General features: G+C 49.7%; 1 protein-coding gene and 1 pseudogene across 1 annotated transcript in view; one reads left to right on the forward strand and one right to left on the reverse strand.

Annotated features, from left to right (window-relative positions):
- Positions 1 to 13,888, forward strand: part of LOC129047196 (uncharacterized) — a 155,029-nt gene that overhangs the window by 53,710 nt on the left and 87,431 nt on the right. The window contains exons 21-26 of the mRNA XM_054534755.2: positions 2,426 to 2,589; positions 4,497 to 4,656; positions 4,910 to 4,989; positions 11,897 to 12,083; positions 13,079 to 13,234; positions 13,585 to 13,718. Coding sequence (XP_054390730.1) covers positions 2,426 to 2,589; positions 4,497 to 4,656; positions 4,910 to 4,989; positions 11,897 to 12,083; positions 13,079 to 13,234; positions 13,585 to 13,718 — 881 coding nt within the window. The remainder of the gene's footprint in view (positions 1 to 2,425; positions 2,590 to 4,496; positions 4,657 to 4,909; positions 4,990 to 11,896; positions 12,084 to 13,078; positions 13,235 to 13,584; positions 13,719 to 13,888) is intronic.
- LOC129050980 (small nucleolar RNA U13) lies at positions 6,431 to 6,524 on the reverse strand (annotated as a pseudogene).

Raw genomic sequence — 13,888 nt, forward strand, 5'->3', positions numbered from 1 at the left:
ACTTTGTCCCACAACAGCACAGCTGAGTAGTTGCAAGCTAGACTCTATGACTGCAAAGCATAAAATATTGACTCTCTGGCCGGCGGATAGCTCACGCCTGTAATCCCCGCACTTCGGGAGGCTGAGGTGAGAGGATTCCTTGGGTCCAGGAGTTCAAGACTAGCCTGGGTAACACAGTGAGACCTTGTCTCTACAAAAATAAAAATTAACAAATTAGCCAGGCATGGTGGCATGCACCAGTGGTCCCAGCTACTTGGAAGGCTGACAGGAATGATCGCTTGAGCCCAGGAGGTCGAGGCAACAGTGAGCTGTGTTTATGCCACTGCACTCAAGCCGGGGTGACCAAGGAGGATTCTGTCTCTAGCTAGCTATCTAGGTAACTAACTAAACAAACAAACAATCTGGCCCTTTACAAAGAATGTTTGCTGGCTCCTGGGTTGGTAAGTTATTGACGTATCGCATAACTGTTTTTTTTTTTGAGACAGAGTTTCACTCTCGTCGCCCAGGCTGGAGTGCAATGGTGCAGTCTCGGCTCACTGCAACCTCTGTCTCCTGGGTTCAAGCAATTCTTCTGCCTCAGCCTCCCAAGTAGCTGGGGCTACAGGTACCTGCCACCAAGCCCAGCTAATTTTTGTATTTTTAGTAGAGACAGGGTTTCACCACATTGGCCAGGCTGGTCTTGAACTCCTGACCTCGCGTGATCCACCTGCTTTGGCTTCCCAAACTTTTCAAATCCATTATGAGTGAGCTGTTTTAATGAGAAACTTCTTTAATAATAATGTCAGGTGTAAGCCAGCAACACTGAATATGATCGCAAGTGGGTGGAAAGACAGGAAGTAAATGTGCCAAATAATAGCAGATCTTGAAATTTTTTTTTTTTTTTTTTTTGGAGTAAGGTTGGGGAGGGCTCTATTTAATGAAGATATACAAATTTTGCTTCTTGATAATTTTTCTTTTTTGCATTTAAGTTGCATTTAGAATTGTAAATAAACTTATGAAACTATAACATATATAATACAGAAAAAATTTTTAGAAATCTTTCTGAGCTTTCTAATTTTTTTTCTAATTTCCTGCAACAAGTACATTTTTATTTTATTTTAATTAATTAATTAATTTATTTATTTATTTATTTTGAGACAGAGTGTCCCTCTGTCACCCAGGCTGGAGTGCAGTGGCGCAATCTCAGCTCTCTGCAACCTCTGCTTCCCGGGTTTAAGCGATTCTCCTGAGTCGTTGAGATTACAGGTGCCTGCCACCACGCCCGGCTAATTTTTTTTAATTTTAGTAGAGCCAGGCTTTTACAATGTTGGCCAGGCTGGTCCTGTACTCTTGACCTCAGGTGATCCACCCGCCTTGGCCTCCCAAAGTGCTGAGATTACAGGTGTGAGTGACCACATCCAGACAACAAATATATTTTTATAATCGGGATAAGTGTTACTACCAAAGACATCACTGTAGGCCCGGTGCTGCTCTCAACACTTACTGACCTGTTAATCCTCACAGCTACGCCGTGAGGCAGGAACTATTGTCATTAGCAGTTTAAGATGAGGAACACTGAGGCCCTTACAGTGAGTCAGAGGAGTAGTAACAATGATAATGAAAAAGAAACATTGAGACCCAGAGAGGTTAAGTAATTTGTCCAAGGTCACATAGCTGGGAAGCGGCCGAGGTAGAATTTGAACTAGGCATTCTTGCTCCAGAGCCTGTGTTCTACACAGTATTGCCTGACACTCTTTTTAAAAAGTCTACCAGGGGCTGGGCACGGTAGCTCACGCCTGTAATCCCAGCGCTTTGGGAGGCTGAGGCAGGCAGATCACCTGAGATCAGGAGTTCAAGACCAGCCTGGCCAATATGGTAAAACCCCATCTTTACTAAAAATACAAAAATTAGCCAGGCGTGGTGGCATGCGCCTGTAATCCCAGCTACTCGGGAGGCTGAGGCAAGAGAATCACTTGAACCTGGGAGGCAGAGGTTGCAGTGAGCCGAGATTGTGCCACTGTACTCCAGCCTGGGTGACAGAGCGAGACTCTGTCTGGAAAAAAAAAAAAAAAAAAGTCTACCAGGGGTTCTCAGCTGGGGCAGTTTTGACCCCCTAGGAGACATTTGGTAATATGTGCAGAAATACTTGATTGTTGATAGGGGTTACTGGCATCTAGTGGATGGGGATCCAGGATTCAGCGAAACATCCCACAGTGCACAGGACAGCCCCCACCTAAGATGATCTGACCCCAAATGTCAGTAATGCTGAGGCAGAGAAACCCTGGTTTACACACCACTGCCTCACGGGATTCCTGTCTACATCGTGCCTTTCCTCAGAAGAAATTAGAGAAGAGCTTTCTTTGCTGATGTGGCAGCGGCGGGCACCCATGCCCAGAGCCCTCTGAGTCTCCACTGACCAGTGCTGCCTGCTTACCTCTCTCTGCAGTGTCCTACACCTGGGGCTGGCGGCTGTGCAGTGGAGTGACCTGGCCGGTGCCTGGCCAGCCCTACCTGCTCTCATTGCCTGTGTTTGCGGCCGTGACGCTGCAGAAACAGGACCCAGGGCTCCGACAGTACCTGCTGGAAGCTGCCTATACCCTGCAGCCCCAGGTGGGCCCTAGACAACAGCCCCGTGTTTCTCAGCCATGTTGTGGGTCTCCTTAGGTCAGCACTGGGCTCACCCTAAAGGACGTGGGGCTCCTCTCTGGGGCTATTGGGCTGTGCCGGTCTTGCTGTAGGTTTCTTCTGGACCTTTGCACATACTGATTCTCCATCTGGGGCTGTATGATGCATTAACTCGAAATCAGTCTTCAGATCTCAGTTCAGGAGTCACTTCCTCAGGGAAGCCTGCCTAGGTTACCCCAGAGCACATCATATTCTTTTGTGACTTGCCTTAAGACAACCACGTTTCTTCCCTTTTGATCACTTCTGTTTCTTAGTGAAGCTAGTTGGTTAATGTCTGTCTTCTCCGCTGGTGACTCAGTTTCTGGGAGCAGATTGAGGGTTTTTTTTGTTTGTTTTTTGATACAGAGACTCTTGTTGCCCAGGCTGGAGTGCAATCGCATGATCTTGGCTCGCTGCAACCTCTGCCTCCCAGGTTCAAGCGATTATCCTGCCTCAGCCTCCCTAGTAGCTGGGATTGTAGGGATGCACCACCACGCCCAGCTAATTTTTTTGTAATTTATTAGAGATGGGGTTTCTCCATGTCGGTCAGGCTGGTCTCTAACTTATGACCTCAGGTGATCCGCCCGCCTCGGCCTCTCAAAAATGCTGGGATTGCAGGTGTGAGCCAACGCGCCTGACAAGCGTTTGTTTTACTTACCCCTGTGTCATCAGCATCTGGTCCAGAGGAGGCACTCGGCGGCCTCCTGTCTGATCCTCCACCTCCCACTCTGATTTCCTTACCTTCTTCACCAGCAGCCACATGGGCCCTCTGCAATCCCAGCTGGATCGTGTCCCTCCTCTACGTAGACTGCCCCGCCATGGTGCCTGTTACCCTTAGAGTAGAAGCCAGACACCATGACCCACAGGCCCTTGGCAGTCCCGCCCCTGCTGGCCTCCTTCCCTGACTCTCCTCCAGACTCGCTGCCCTGAAGACACACTGGCCCCTTTTTCAAGGCCACGCACATGCCCGCCCCAGGGCCTTTGCACTGGGTGTTTCCCCTGCCAGGAACACTCTTGTCCGGGATATCCACCTAACTCTCTCCCTAGCTCCTTTCAAGTGTCCCTCAATGGGACCCCTCAGAGGCAGCCTTCCTGGGCCTCCCTGTCTAGACCAGTGCCCCGGTCAGGGCCCCTAAACCACTGACTTTGCCAGCACACTCACCGGCGGCTGCCATCTTACGCGTTATTGTGTCTGGTGGTCCTGTGCCTCCTCTCTAGGACGTAGGCTCCACGCGGTCGGGGACTGCGTGTCTCATGCTCAGTCATCTTCCATGCAGCAGCACGCATCTCTGTTGGTGTTGAACAAATGTACGTTGACGTGGGATTTCAGAACGGGGCTTGTGGCTGAGGCTGCACTTCCCCAAAAAGAGACCCAAGCCTTGGACTGGGGTACAAGTGATTTGTTACGAAAAGGCTCCAGGGGACCCAGAAAGAGTGGAGAAATTAGGAAAGGCCGGGGGAAGATGCTGAGAGGTGTGCAATTTCAGGTGAAGTTGCAGCCTCAGCCTGGTCCCACAGGGAGCCCCAGAGCACGAGGTACTTGCAGAGTGTGTTCCCCTTTGGGCTAGGGTGCTGGGAGTTTTGGCGGCAGTGCTGGAGGGCAATGTTCTGGAGCCCTCAGGTGACAGCGAGGAAGTGCAGAGCTTGCAGAAGCAGCCGCTTCTCCCTGGCCGTTTGCTGAATAAATTGCGACCCTGTGGACATGGTCCTGGGCTGTTCTGCAGAGCTTTACACTTCTGCAGGTGATTTTCAAGCCTGAGAAATTCCTGGTTGGGGAATTGTGAGGAGAACAGTGCGAGTGTCTGAAGGGTAGAGGTGGAGGCTCTCAATCTTGAAGACTCTGCTATTTCCAGAAGGACAGCTGGTTCCCCCAAGAAGCCACAGCCCACGTCTTCATGGGCACGCCCGGGTCAGAAGTGCCGAGGGACGTCGGGGTGGACATCAGCTACAGCTTGCCCCAGAGCAAGTTCCGGCTCAAGCTTCTCCATCCCAAGAAGAAAATCGAGCTGGATGGTAATGTCAACGTCCCTCCCTGTTCACTGCGCCCCTTGCTCGGTGCCACACCCAGGGCAGGGCCCCTGCAGTGAGCTGGCTCATAGAATTGTCTGTGACCTCCTGAGGTCAGCACTAAATCCAGCCCCATTTTACAGGTGCTGCATCTTAGGCACAGAGATTAAAAAAAGGGCAGGCAGTACTCCCAGGGGGATGGAGGGGCCAGATCCAGATGTTGAACCCTTGTCTCTAAACTCTTGTTTTGCACCCCCAGGAAAGATGGAGGCTCTTGGGAGTGCCCACACGGGTCACTTGGAGCTGGTACTGGATGACAGGGACGTCTACTACATCAAGGTTTGCTCCACACCCTTGGCCCACCTGTTTCTGCACCTGCCACCTCCCCAGGGATTTCCTGCCCCCGTCCCAGAGCCCTGTTAACTATTGCCACCACCTCTGGGATCTTCCCTTTCTACCTGCCAGTTAACAAGTGTTAGTTCTGTTACCCAGAAATGTAAAAACAAGAAAAAAATGGGCTCAAATCCCACCGTCATTGATGTTAAAAATGGATATTAATAACACAAAAACATGCTTTTAAGAATTCAGGTGGGATGCGGTGGCTCACACTTGTAATCCCAGCATTTTGGGAGGTCGAAGCAGGTGGATCACCTGAAGTCAGGAGTTCGAGACCAGCCTGGCCAAATGGTGAAACCCTGCCTCTGATAAAAATACAAAAATTAGCTGGGTGTGGTGGCGGGTGCCTATAATCCGAGCTACTTGGGAGACTGAGGCAGAAGAATCACTTGAACCCAGGAGGTAAAGGTTTCAGTGAGCTGAGATCATGCCACTGCATTCCAGCCTGGGCAACAGAGCGAGAGACTGTCTCAAAAAAAGAAAGAAAAAAAAAGCCAGGTGTGATGGCTTATACCTGTAATTACAGAAAGTTAGGAGGCTAACTTGGGAGGATCACTTGAGGCTAGGAGTTCGAGATAAACCTGGGCAACATAGCAAGACCTGGTCTCTACAAAACGTTAAAAAGAGTTACCTAGGCACAGTGGCATCTGCCTGTAGTCTCAGCTACTCAGGAGACTGAGGCAAGAAGATTGCTGGAGCCCAGAAGGTCGAGGCTGCAGTGAGCCATGCTTCTGCCACTGCACTCCATCCTGGGTGACAAAATAAGACCCTGTCTCTCAAAAAAAGAATTCAGAATAGAGAAAGGTATAAATTGTAAGTCAGAGCATGCCACGTCCCAAATTTCCTACAGAAGTACTGATGCACGCCCTGAGAAATCTGTATTCATTTCCCAGAGCTGCCTTAACAAAGTACGCTAACTGTGTGCCTTCAACTACAGGAATTTATTCTCACAGTTCTGGAGGCCAGGAGTCTGAAATCGAGGTGTTGTTTTTTGTTTTTTTTTTTTTTTTTCTCCGCCCCCGTGAAGGCTGTCAGGGAGGATCTGTCCCAGGTCTCGCTCCTGGATTCTAGAAGCCTCCAGAGCTCCTTGGCTTGGACCAGGTGGTCTTCTGTCTCTGTCTTCCCATAGTCTTCCCTTTGTAGGTGTCTGTGTCCACACATCCCCTTTTTATAAGGACACCAGGCAAACGGGATTAGGGTTCACCCTCATCACCTCAGCTTAGCTTAATCATGTGTGAAGACCCTATTTCCAAATAAGGTCACGTTCACAGGTCCTGCGGCTTAGGGCTTCAGCATCTTTCGGGGAGACACAGTACAACCTGTAACCCTATAGATTTGCAAATATTTGTAGTTTGGGTTTCTCGGTTTTATTTTGTCTTTTTCACATCAGGTGAGTGATGTGATGATGTAACAAGTTTTGAGGGACACACATATCATACAATAGCATGAAAACCCAATTGTCATGCTTAAGTTTTGTTTATTTTTATTTTCTTTTTTTGAGGCAGGGTCTTGCTCTGTCACTCAGGCTGGAGTGCAGAGGTGCAAACATGGCTCACTGCAGCCTTGACCTCCTGGGCTCCAGCGATCCTCCCACCTCAGCCTCCCAAGTAGCTGGAACTACAGGCATGTGCCACCATGCTTGGCTATTTTTTTATATTTCTGTAGAAATGGGGTCTCACTATGTTGCCCAGGCTGTCTCAGACTCTTGGGCTCACACAATCTGCCCACCTTGGCCTCCCAGAGTGCTAGGATTACAGGTGTGAGCCTCCACTCCCAGTTTCCCAGTTTTTGTGATTTTTTTTTTCTTCTTTAACCTGTAAAGACTTTTTTTTTCTTTTTTTTTAACTCAAAAATATACCTTGGCAGCCAGGTGCCGTGGCTCACGCCTGTAATCCCAGCGCTTGGGGAGGCCAAGGCAGATGCATCACTTGGGGCCAGGAGTTGGAGACCAGCCTGGCCAACATGGTGAAACCCCAGCTCTATTAAAAATACAAAAATTAGCTGGGTGTGGTGGTGTGTGCCTGTAATCCCAGCCACTCGGGAGGCTGAGGCAGGAGAATCCTTTGAACCCAGGAGGCAGAGGTTGCAGTGAGACGATTTTGTACTATTGCACTCCAGTCTGGGCGGCAGAGTGAGACTCCGTCTCAAAAACGTGTGTTTGTGTGTGTGTGTGTGTGCGTGCGCGAGCTCGCTTGTATATACACACACACACGTAATACACATATACGTATATATACCTTGGCAATCTTTTTAGACCAGCATGCGCTGATACAATTTAAATTCTGTTGTAGATTTCATTGAGATTAATTCAATCTAAATACTATTAAATTCTACAATTAAATAGGCAGTGCATTTAAATGATTCAAATTTCAAAAGCTATGAAAGGGGATAGAACTGACTCTCCCATATGGTAGCCAGTGGCACACATGTTTATTGAAATCGAAGTGAGGCCGGGTGCGGTGGCTCACGCCTATAATCCCAGCACTTTGGGAGGCCGAGAGAGGTGGCTCACCTGAGGTCAGGAGTTCAAGACCAGCCTGACCAACATTGCGAAACCCCATCTCTACCAAAAATACAACAAGTAGCCGGGTTTGTTGGCAGGCTCCCGTAATCCCAGCTGCTTGGGAAGCTGAGGCAGGAGAATTGCTTGAACGGGGGGTGGAGGTTGCAGTGAACCAAGATCATGCCACTTTAGTCCAGCCTGGGCAACAGAGCGAGACTCCATCTCAAAAAAAAAAAAAAATCTAAATGAATTAAAATTAAAGAAAATTAAAGATTTGGTTCTTTGGCTGCATGGGCCACATTTCAGGTGTTCCACAGCTTCATGTGGCCCTGAAACATTGTCCTCATTGCAGAAACTTCTATTGGTTGGTGCTGGTGTAGACTTAAAACCTCTCTTCCACCCCTCCTAAAAGCCAACCACTGTTAGGGTTTTTTTGGTGATTCCTTTCTGAGATGATCTATGCACACAGTCAGCACATGGAGTTAATATATCCACTTTAAAGAAAATAAGTGCCTCCTGTGTAGCGCAAATTACTGTGTAATAGTCCGTGGAATGGAATTTATTCGGCTAGTTTAATAATGAAGGACTCTTGAGTCTTTTCCAGGTTTCTGCTCTTACAAATATTCTGGCGTGAACACGGTTCTCTCTGCAGAGTAAATTCTTAACAATGGAATTCCCTGGCCACAAGGTTTATATGTTTTTTCTCTTTTCTCTTTTCTTCCCTTCTTCCTTTTCTTTCCTTTCTCTCCCTCTGTTTCCCTCCCTCTAGTCCCTCTCTTTTCCTCTTCCCACCTCTTTCGCCCACTTTCTCCCATGTCTTCTCCCAGTCTCTTTACCCCCTTCTTTTCCCTGTCTGCCCACCTCCCGCCTTCTCTTTCTTTTACAAGGTCTTATTCTGTGCAGTGATCCTAGATCACTGCAGCCTCAAACCCCTGGGCTCAAGTGATCCTCTTGCCTCAGCCTCCCAAGTAGCTGGGACTATGGCCTGTGCCACCATGCCCTTCTATTTTTCTTTTTCTTTTTCTTTTTTTTTTTTTTTTGTGAAGATGAGGTCTTACTATGTTGTCTAGGCTCGTTTTCATCTTAGTAGGTGCTTTTCTAGTGTTCTTACCCAAGGGTACCTGGACAGAACTTAGTCGTTTGAAGCCCCTGTCATTGTGTTGAAGTTTTGTGTCTGCCCTCCATCCTGCGAAGAAGGTTGAAAACTTCCATCCACTTTTCAGGCAGATCGGTGACTTCAAAAAGTATACAAATGTTGGGAGGCTGAGGTGGGAGGATCGCTTGAGGTGAGGAATTTGGGACCAGCCTGACCAAGATGGTGAAACCCTGTCTCTACTAAAAATACAAAAATTAGCTGGGCGTGGTGGCGCATGCCTGTAGTCCCAGCTTCTTGGGAGGCTGAGGCAGGAGAATTGCTTGAATCTGGGAGGTGGAGGTTCCAGTGAGTCGAGATCATGCCACTGCACTCCAGCCAGGGTACAAATAGCAGCTTTAGACTTGATCCCACCAGGCATGATCGCTGGGCACCTTCGGCAGTGGATCGCCTGATTCTGCCTCAGTTTCCAGTGTCTTCTCAGAGAGGTCTGGAGTGGAGCATCTGAAGCCGGAGCTGGATGTCTTGCTGCAAAAATACGTTCTCCACTTCCAGCTCTGCCGTCAGCCTGGGTACGGGGAAGACCTATGTCAGGGGAGAGCTGTCTTCCTCCTAAAGCCCCACCTGCCTAATGGGTGAGACGTATGCCTCATTTTCAGAATTCCCAGGGGCCCTCGAACTTCTAGTCGTTTGCTAAATATATAAGCACGGATTGCCTCTACCTCCCCGTGGACCTTCCTGCTGGTCCCTATAGAGCTGCCTGCAGCCTGGAAATGTTTGCCTTTGGAGAAATTCTAGTTCCACCTGCCCCAGACTTATCACAATTACAGTAACAGCCGGAACTCCGGAACTTGCTGGAGCCTGTTTCAGCAGACAGGAGGTCCCCCCTTCAAGTCCTCTCTGTAACCCCATACAAGATGAAGAAACTGAGGCAGATGAGCTCATGAATATGAAGTCCCAGAGCTTGGGTTCAACTTGTCTCAAAGCTTATGGGATTTAAGGTTGGTTTAGGCAAGAGTGTTCTGTTCAGTGCCCCCTCGTGCTAGTGTGCAGGGGTTGGGTCCTGGGTTGCCTGGAGACCCCAGTTTACGCCTGGTGACCTGACACATTTACAACTAGCGTTCTCTTTAACTGCAAAGTGTTCTGGTTTGGGTGAGAAATTCTGTGTTCACCCTGTTCACGTGAACCTTGAGGAAGCTCTGACGAGCACTGCACAGCCTCTGATACAGACTGGAGAAAGCCATCGCTAGAATGTGCCTGTCAGCAGGAAAAGCTGGGAGCAGAGTGGAGAGCGAGCATCTGTTTCTGTAAAAAGGGAGGGATAAGGATGTGTCTGTATATTCATGTGTGCACACACATACATCCATACACATATGACATACCCATACACATGTCCATACACATCCACATCATATACACGTCCATATTTACACACACGAACATCCACATGTAGACACATCTGTACATACATTCGTATATACACACATGCATATATAGACATATCTGTACACATAGCTGTACAGAGTCCATACACTTCCATATTCACACACATCCAAATGTAGACATATCTGTATGCACATTCATATACACACATCCACATATATACATATCTTTTCACATGTCCGTGGGGTACACACGTCCATATACATCCATATTCACACAATCCACATGTGGACATATCTGTACACATTCATATGCACGCATCCGTATATATGCATCTCTTTACAGACATACATGTCCATACACACACACGTGCATACGTATTCACACACACAAACATCCATATATAGACATATCTGTATATGCGTTCATATATACACACATTCATATGTATACATATCTGTACATATATCCACACACACATCCATATATACATATCTGTTCACATGTCCATACGCACACATCCATACACATCCATATTCACACAATCCACATGTAGACATATCTGTATGCATACATTCATATACACACATCCATATATATACACCTCTTTACACATCCGTATACATACGTTCACGCACATGTCCATACACACGTCTACATACAGACACATCCGTGTATATACAGATTCATACATACAACTGTATTCACCCACGTCTGTATACACACACCCCTGTATACACACACCCCTGTATACACACACATCCATTTACAGATACATCTGTACACACATCCACACATTCATACATACATATCTGCACACACATCTGTGGAGATCGGGGACAGACAGCGTTAAGTAGTGGCAGTGTGGTAATAGTGGGTCTTGTTTTGACGTCTACTGGTGGCCATCGGGGCTGTGGGGGTGGGGAGCCTGCAGGTCGGCGGGGCCATCAAAGATGATATTTGCAGTTGCTCATGGCTTTTCCAGAGAATCTTCTTTGCGGGGCCGTGGAGTGTGTAGTGAGCTGTCCCCGTGGCCCATCTGCCAGTGTCTTCCCGTGGCCAGGTCTGCACCACTGACCAGCAGAGAAAGTTCTGGCCTTGCTGGCCTTCACAAGGACTTTGGGTTGTACTGTAAGAAAGGCTAGCGTGCCAGCATTCGACGTGTCTGGTCGCTGTGTGGAGATGAATTGCCAGCAGCCGGATGGGAGCCGGGAGAGCCAGGAGGATGTTGCAGTGAGACAGGCCGATGACCGGGGCTCCAGCTGGTGAGGCAGTGGAGGTGGCAGAACTGGTTGATTCTAGACACGTTCCATAGGGACAGTTGACTCGAGTTCTTGATGGATTGAATGACGGGGATGTCAAGGAGAGAAGAGGAGTCCCTTATATTTATGTCTAAGTTTGTAACACAGGTTTCTAATTTTGAGAAATCCAGAGTTTAAAAAATTGGGGAAGGGCTGGGCACAGTGGTTCATGCCTGTAATCCTAACACTTTGGAAGGCCAGGGCGGGTGGATCACTTGTGCTCAGGACCTTGAGACCAGCCTAGCCGACGTAGTGAAACCCCATCTCTACTAAAAATAAAAAAATTAGCCTGGTGTGGTGGCACGTGACTGTAATCCCAGGGAGGCTAAGGCAGGAGAATCACTTGAACCCAGGAGGTGGAGGTTGCAGTGAGCCAGGATCCCACCACTGCACTCCAGCTTGGGAGACAAAGTGAGACTCTGTCTCAAGGAAAAACAAAAATTGGGTAAGGATCGGTGTGGAAGGTCGTTAGCTAGGTTGTCTCCTGCCCTGTCTGGTCCCAGCTTGTGTGGTCAGGGCTGGGCCTGCTGGCCAAGCCTGTCCTCCCAGGTGACACTGAGGCCGTTTCAGGGCTGGAGTGACCTGCAGCCAGCCATGGGTGGCGAGGCCGAGCGGTTCCAGGCGCAGCTGGAGGTGAAACTGGTGACGGGGGGCAGCCCCGTCATCTTCACCGGGAACCTCACACGGCAGGCGGGCAGCAAGCTGGCCTTCTCCGCATCGCTGAGCAATCTGCTGAGTGACCAGGCCCACATGACAGGTAGGAGATGAGACCCCTTCTGTCCCCTCTGCTCTGTGGCCAGGTTAGGGTGTGGTGGCCCAAGTTCCTCCTTATGGTCCTCATCACTGCAGCTTCTCTTAATATCAACATCCGATCTAAGGGCAGATCCAGGCTCCCTGTGAGTCCCCAGAACCTCCCCCAATCTCCAACTGCACCCGCAAACCTTAAAATAGCAACTTTTGGACTGTTTTTATTCTGACCCACGATAAGAAACACTTGTAACATTTTGACGTAAAATACACTGGGCATTTACAACACACACAGACTGAGCAGGTGCTGGCCCTGGTGCTGGAGCTGGGGTGGTGGCGGCTGGGTGTGCCGCTCATGGGTGTTCCGGAAGATTCCAAGGTAAGGACAGGAGCTGGGGCTAGGGGTACTTCGAGCAGTGGCTGTTGACCCCCTGATGTGGGGGTCTGGGAGTCATAACAGCTGGCTGTTTCACCTATGTGTTCTGGCTGGCCTTCTGTGTCTCAGAAGCTTCAGAAGGTGAAATTTACCCAACAACCCATGATGTGCTGTTCTTTCTTATCTGTTCTGTCCTGTTCGATTTTGTTTTATTCTACTTTATTTTTGGGCCAGGCACAGTGTCTCACGCCTGTAATCCTAGCACTTCGGGAAGCTAAGGCGAGAGGATTACTTGAGCCCAGGAGTTCAAGACCAGCCTGGGCAACATAGTGAGATCCCTGCTTCTACAAAAAATACAAAAATTAGCCAAGTGTGGTGGCACACGTCTGTAGTTCCAGCTACTCGGGAGGCTAAGGTGGGAAGATCGATTGAGTCTGGGAGGTCAAGGCTACAGTGAGCCGTGATCAGGCCTGTCTGTGGCCCGTTGTGCAGGGCGCACATGTCGGCTCTTCAAGGAGCCCCCAACCCCAAGGCCCCTCGGTGATTCCTGAGTCCCTTCTTTGCCTGGGGATGGGGGTGCTGGTCCCTGAGGGCTGACCCTCTCATCTGCCTGCTCTCTGTCCCTGCAGCACTGCTGGAGAGGAAGGAGGAGAATGGACGGTGGGTGGCCGCCCTGGGTGCCGAGCTGTTCGTGCCAGGGCTGGTGGGGCTTCGTGCCCTTGGCCTGCTGCAGCAACGGAGCCAGCTCTGGACCAACTCCCTGAGGATCCAGTACAGCCTCCTGGGTAAGGCACTGCGTGCCTGGTTGCGGGGCAGGTGGAGGTGGCAGGGCCTGCCCTGTTTCTTAGGGCTGTGGTTCCGTGAGCTAAGATACGCTGTCACCACGGAGTTTTCCATTAGTTATTCTGTTGGCTCTGAGTAGGAGTGAGTACCTGCCCATTAAAAAGTGTGTCTGCTGAGGGGACATTCACCCATCTCTTAAGACCTCCCCATCGACAGGTTCTGATGGAGTGACAGGTGGAGCAGAGCATGGGGGGTGTGGCTGAGGCCAGGCTGGGCCAGGCCCTCCTCTTGGAGCCCTGGTGGAGGGCTGCCTGGCAGAGAAGGGCAGGGGTCTCTGGGTCGATCCACACAGGTCAGGCAAAGCAGGCGGCACACGAGTGCAGCACCAGCCAGAAGCTGTGGGCAGACAGCGGCTCAGACGGTGCCTACAGGCTGGAGCTGCACCACGAGCTCCACTGCACACAGATCCCAGCCTTCAGCCACAAGGTGGGTACCCAGGCCAGGTGCGACATCCGGAGAGAGTACCAGAGTCAGGCAAGTGGTGATCTGAGTACCCTGAGCTCATCCCCAAAGAGATGGACTTGCTCACTATTACACAGCCATATGGGAATGGATCCGGGGCTGGAACTTTAGCCTCAGTCTTACATCTATTCATC

The sequence above is a fragment of the Pongo abelii genome, chromosome 18 (assembly GCF_028885655.2).
Source record: "Pongo abelii isolate AG06213 chromosome 18, NHGRI_mPonAbe1-v2.0_pri, whole genome shotgun sequence".
NCBI classification, from domain to species: Eukaryota; Metazoa; Chordata; class Mammalia; order Primates; family Hominidae; genus Pongo; species Pongo abelii.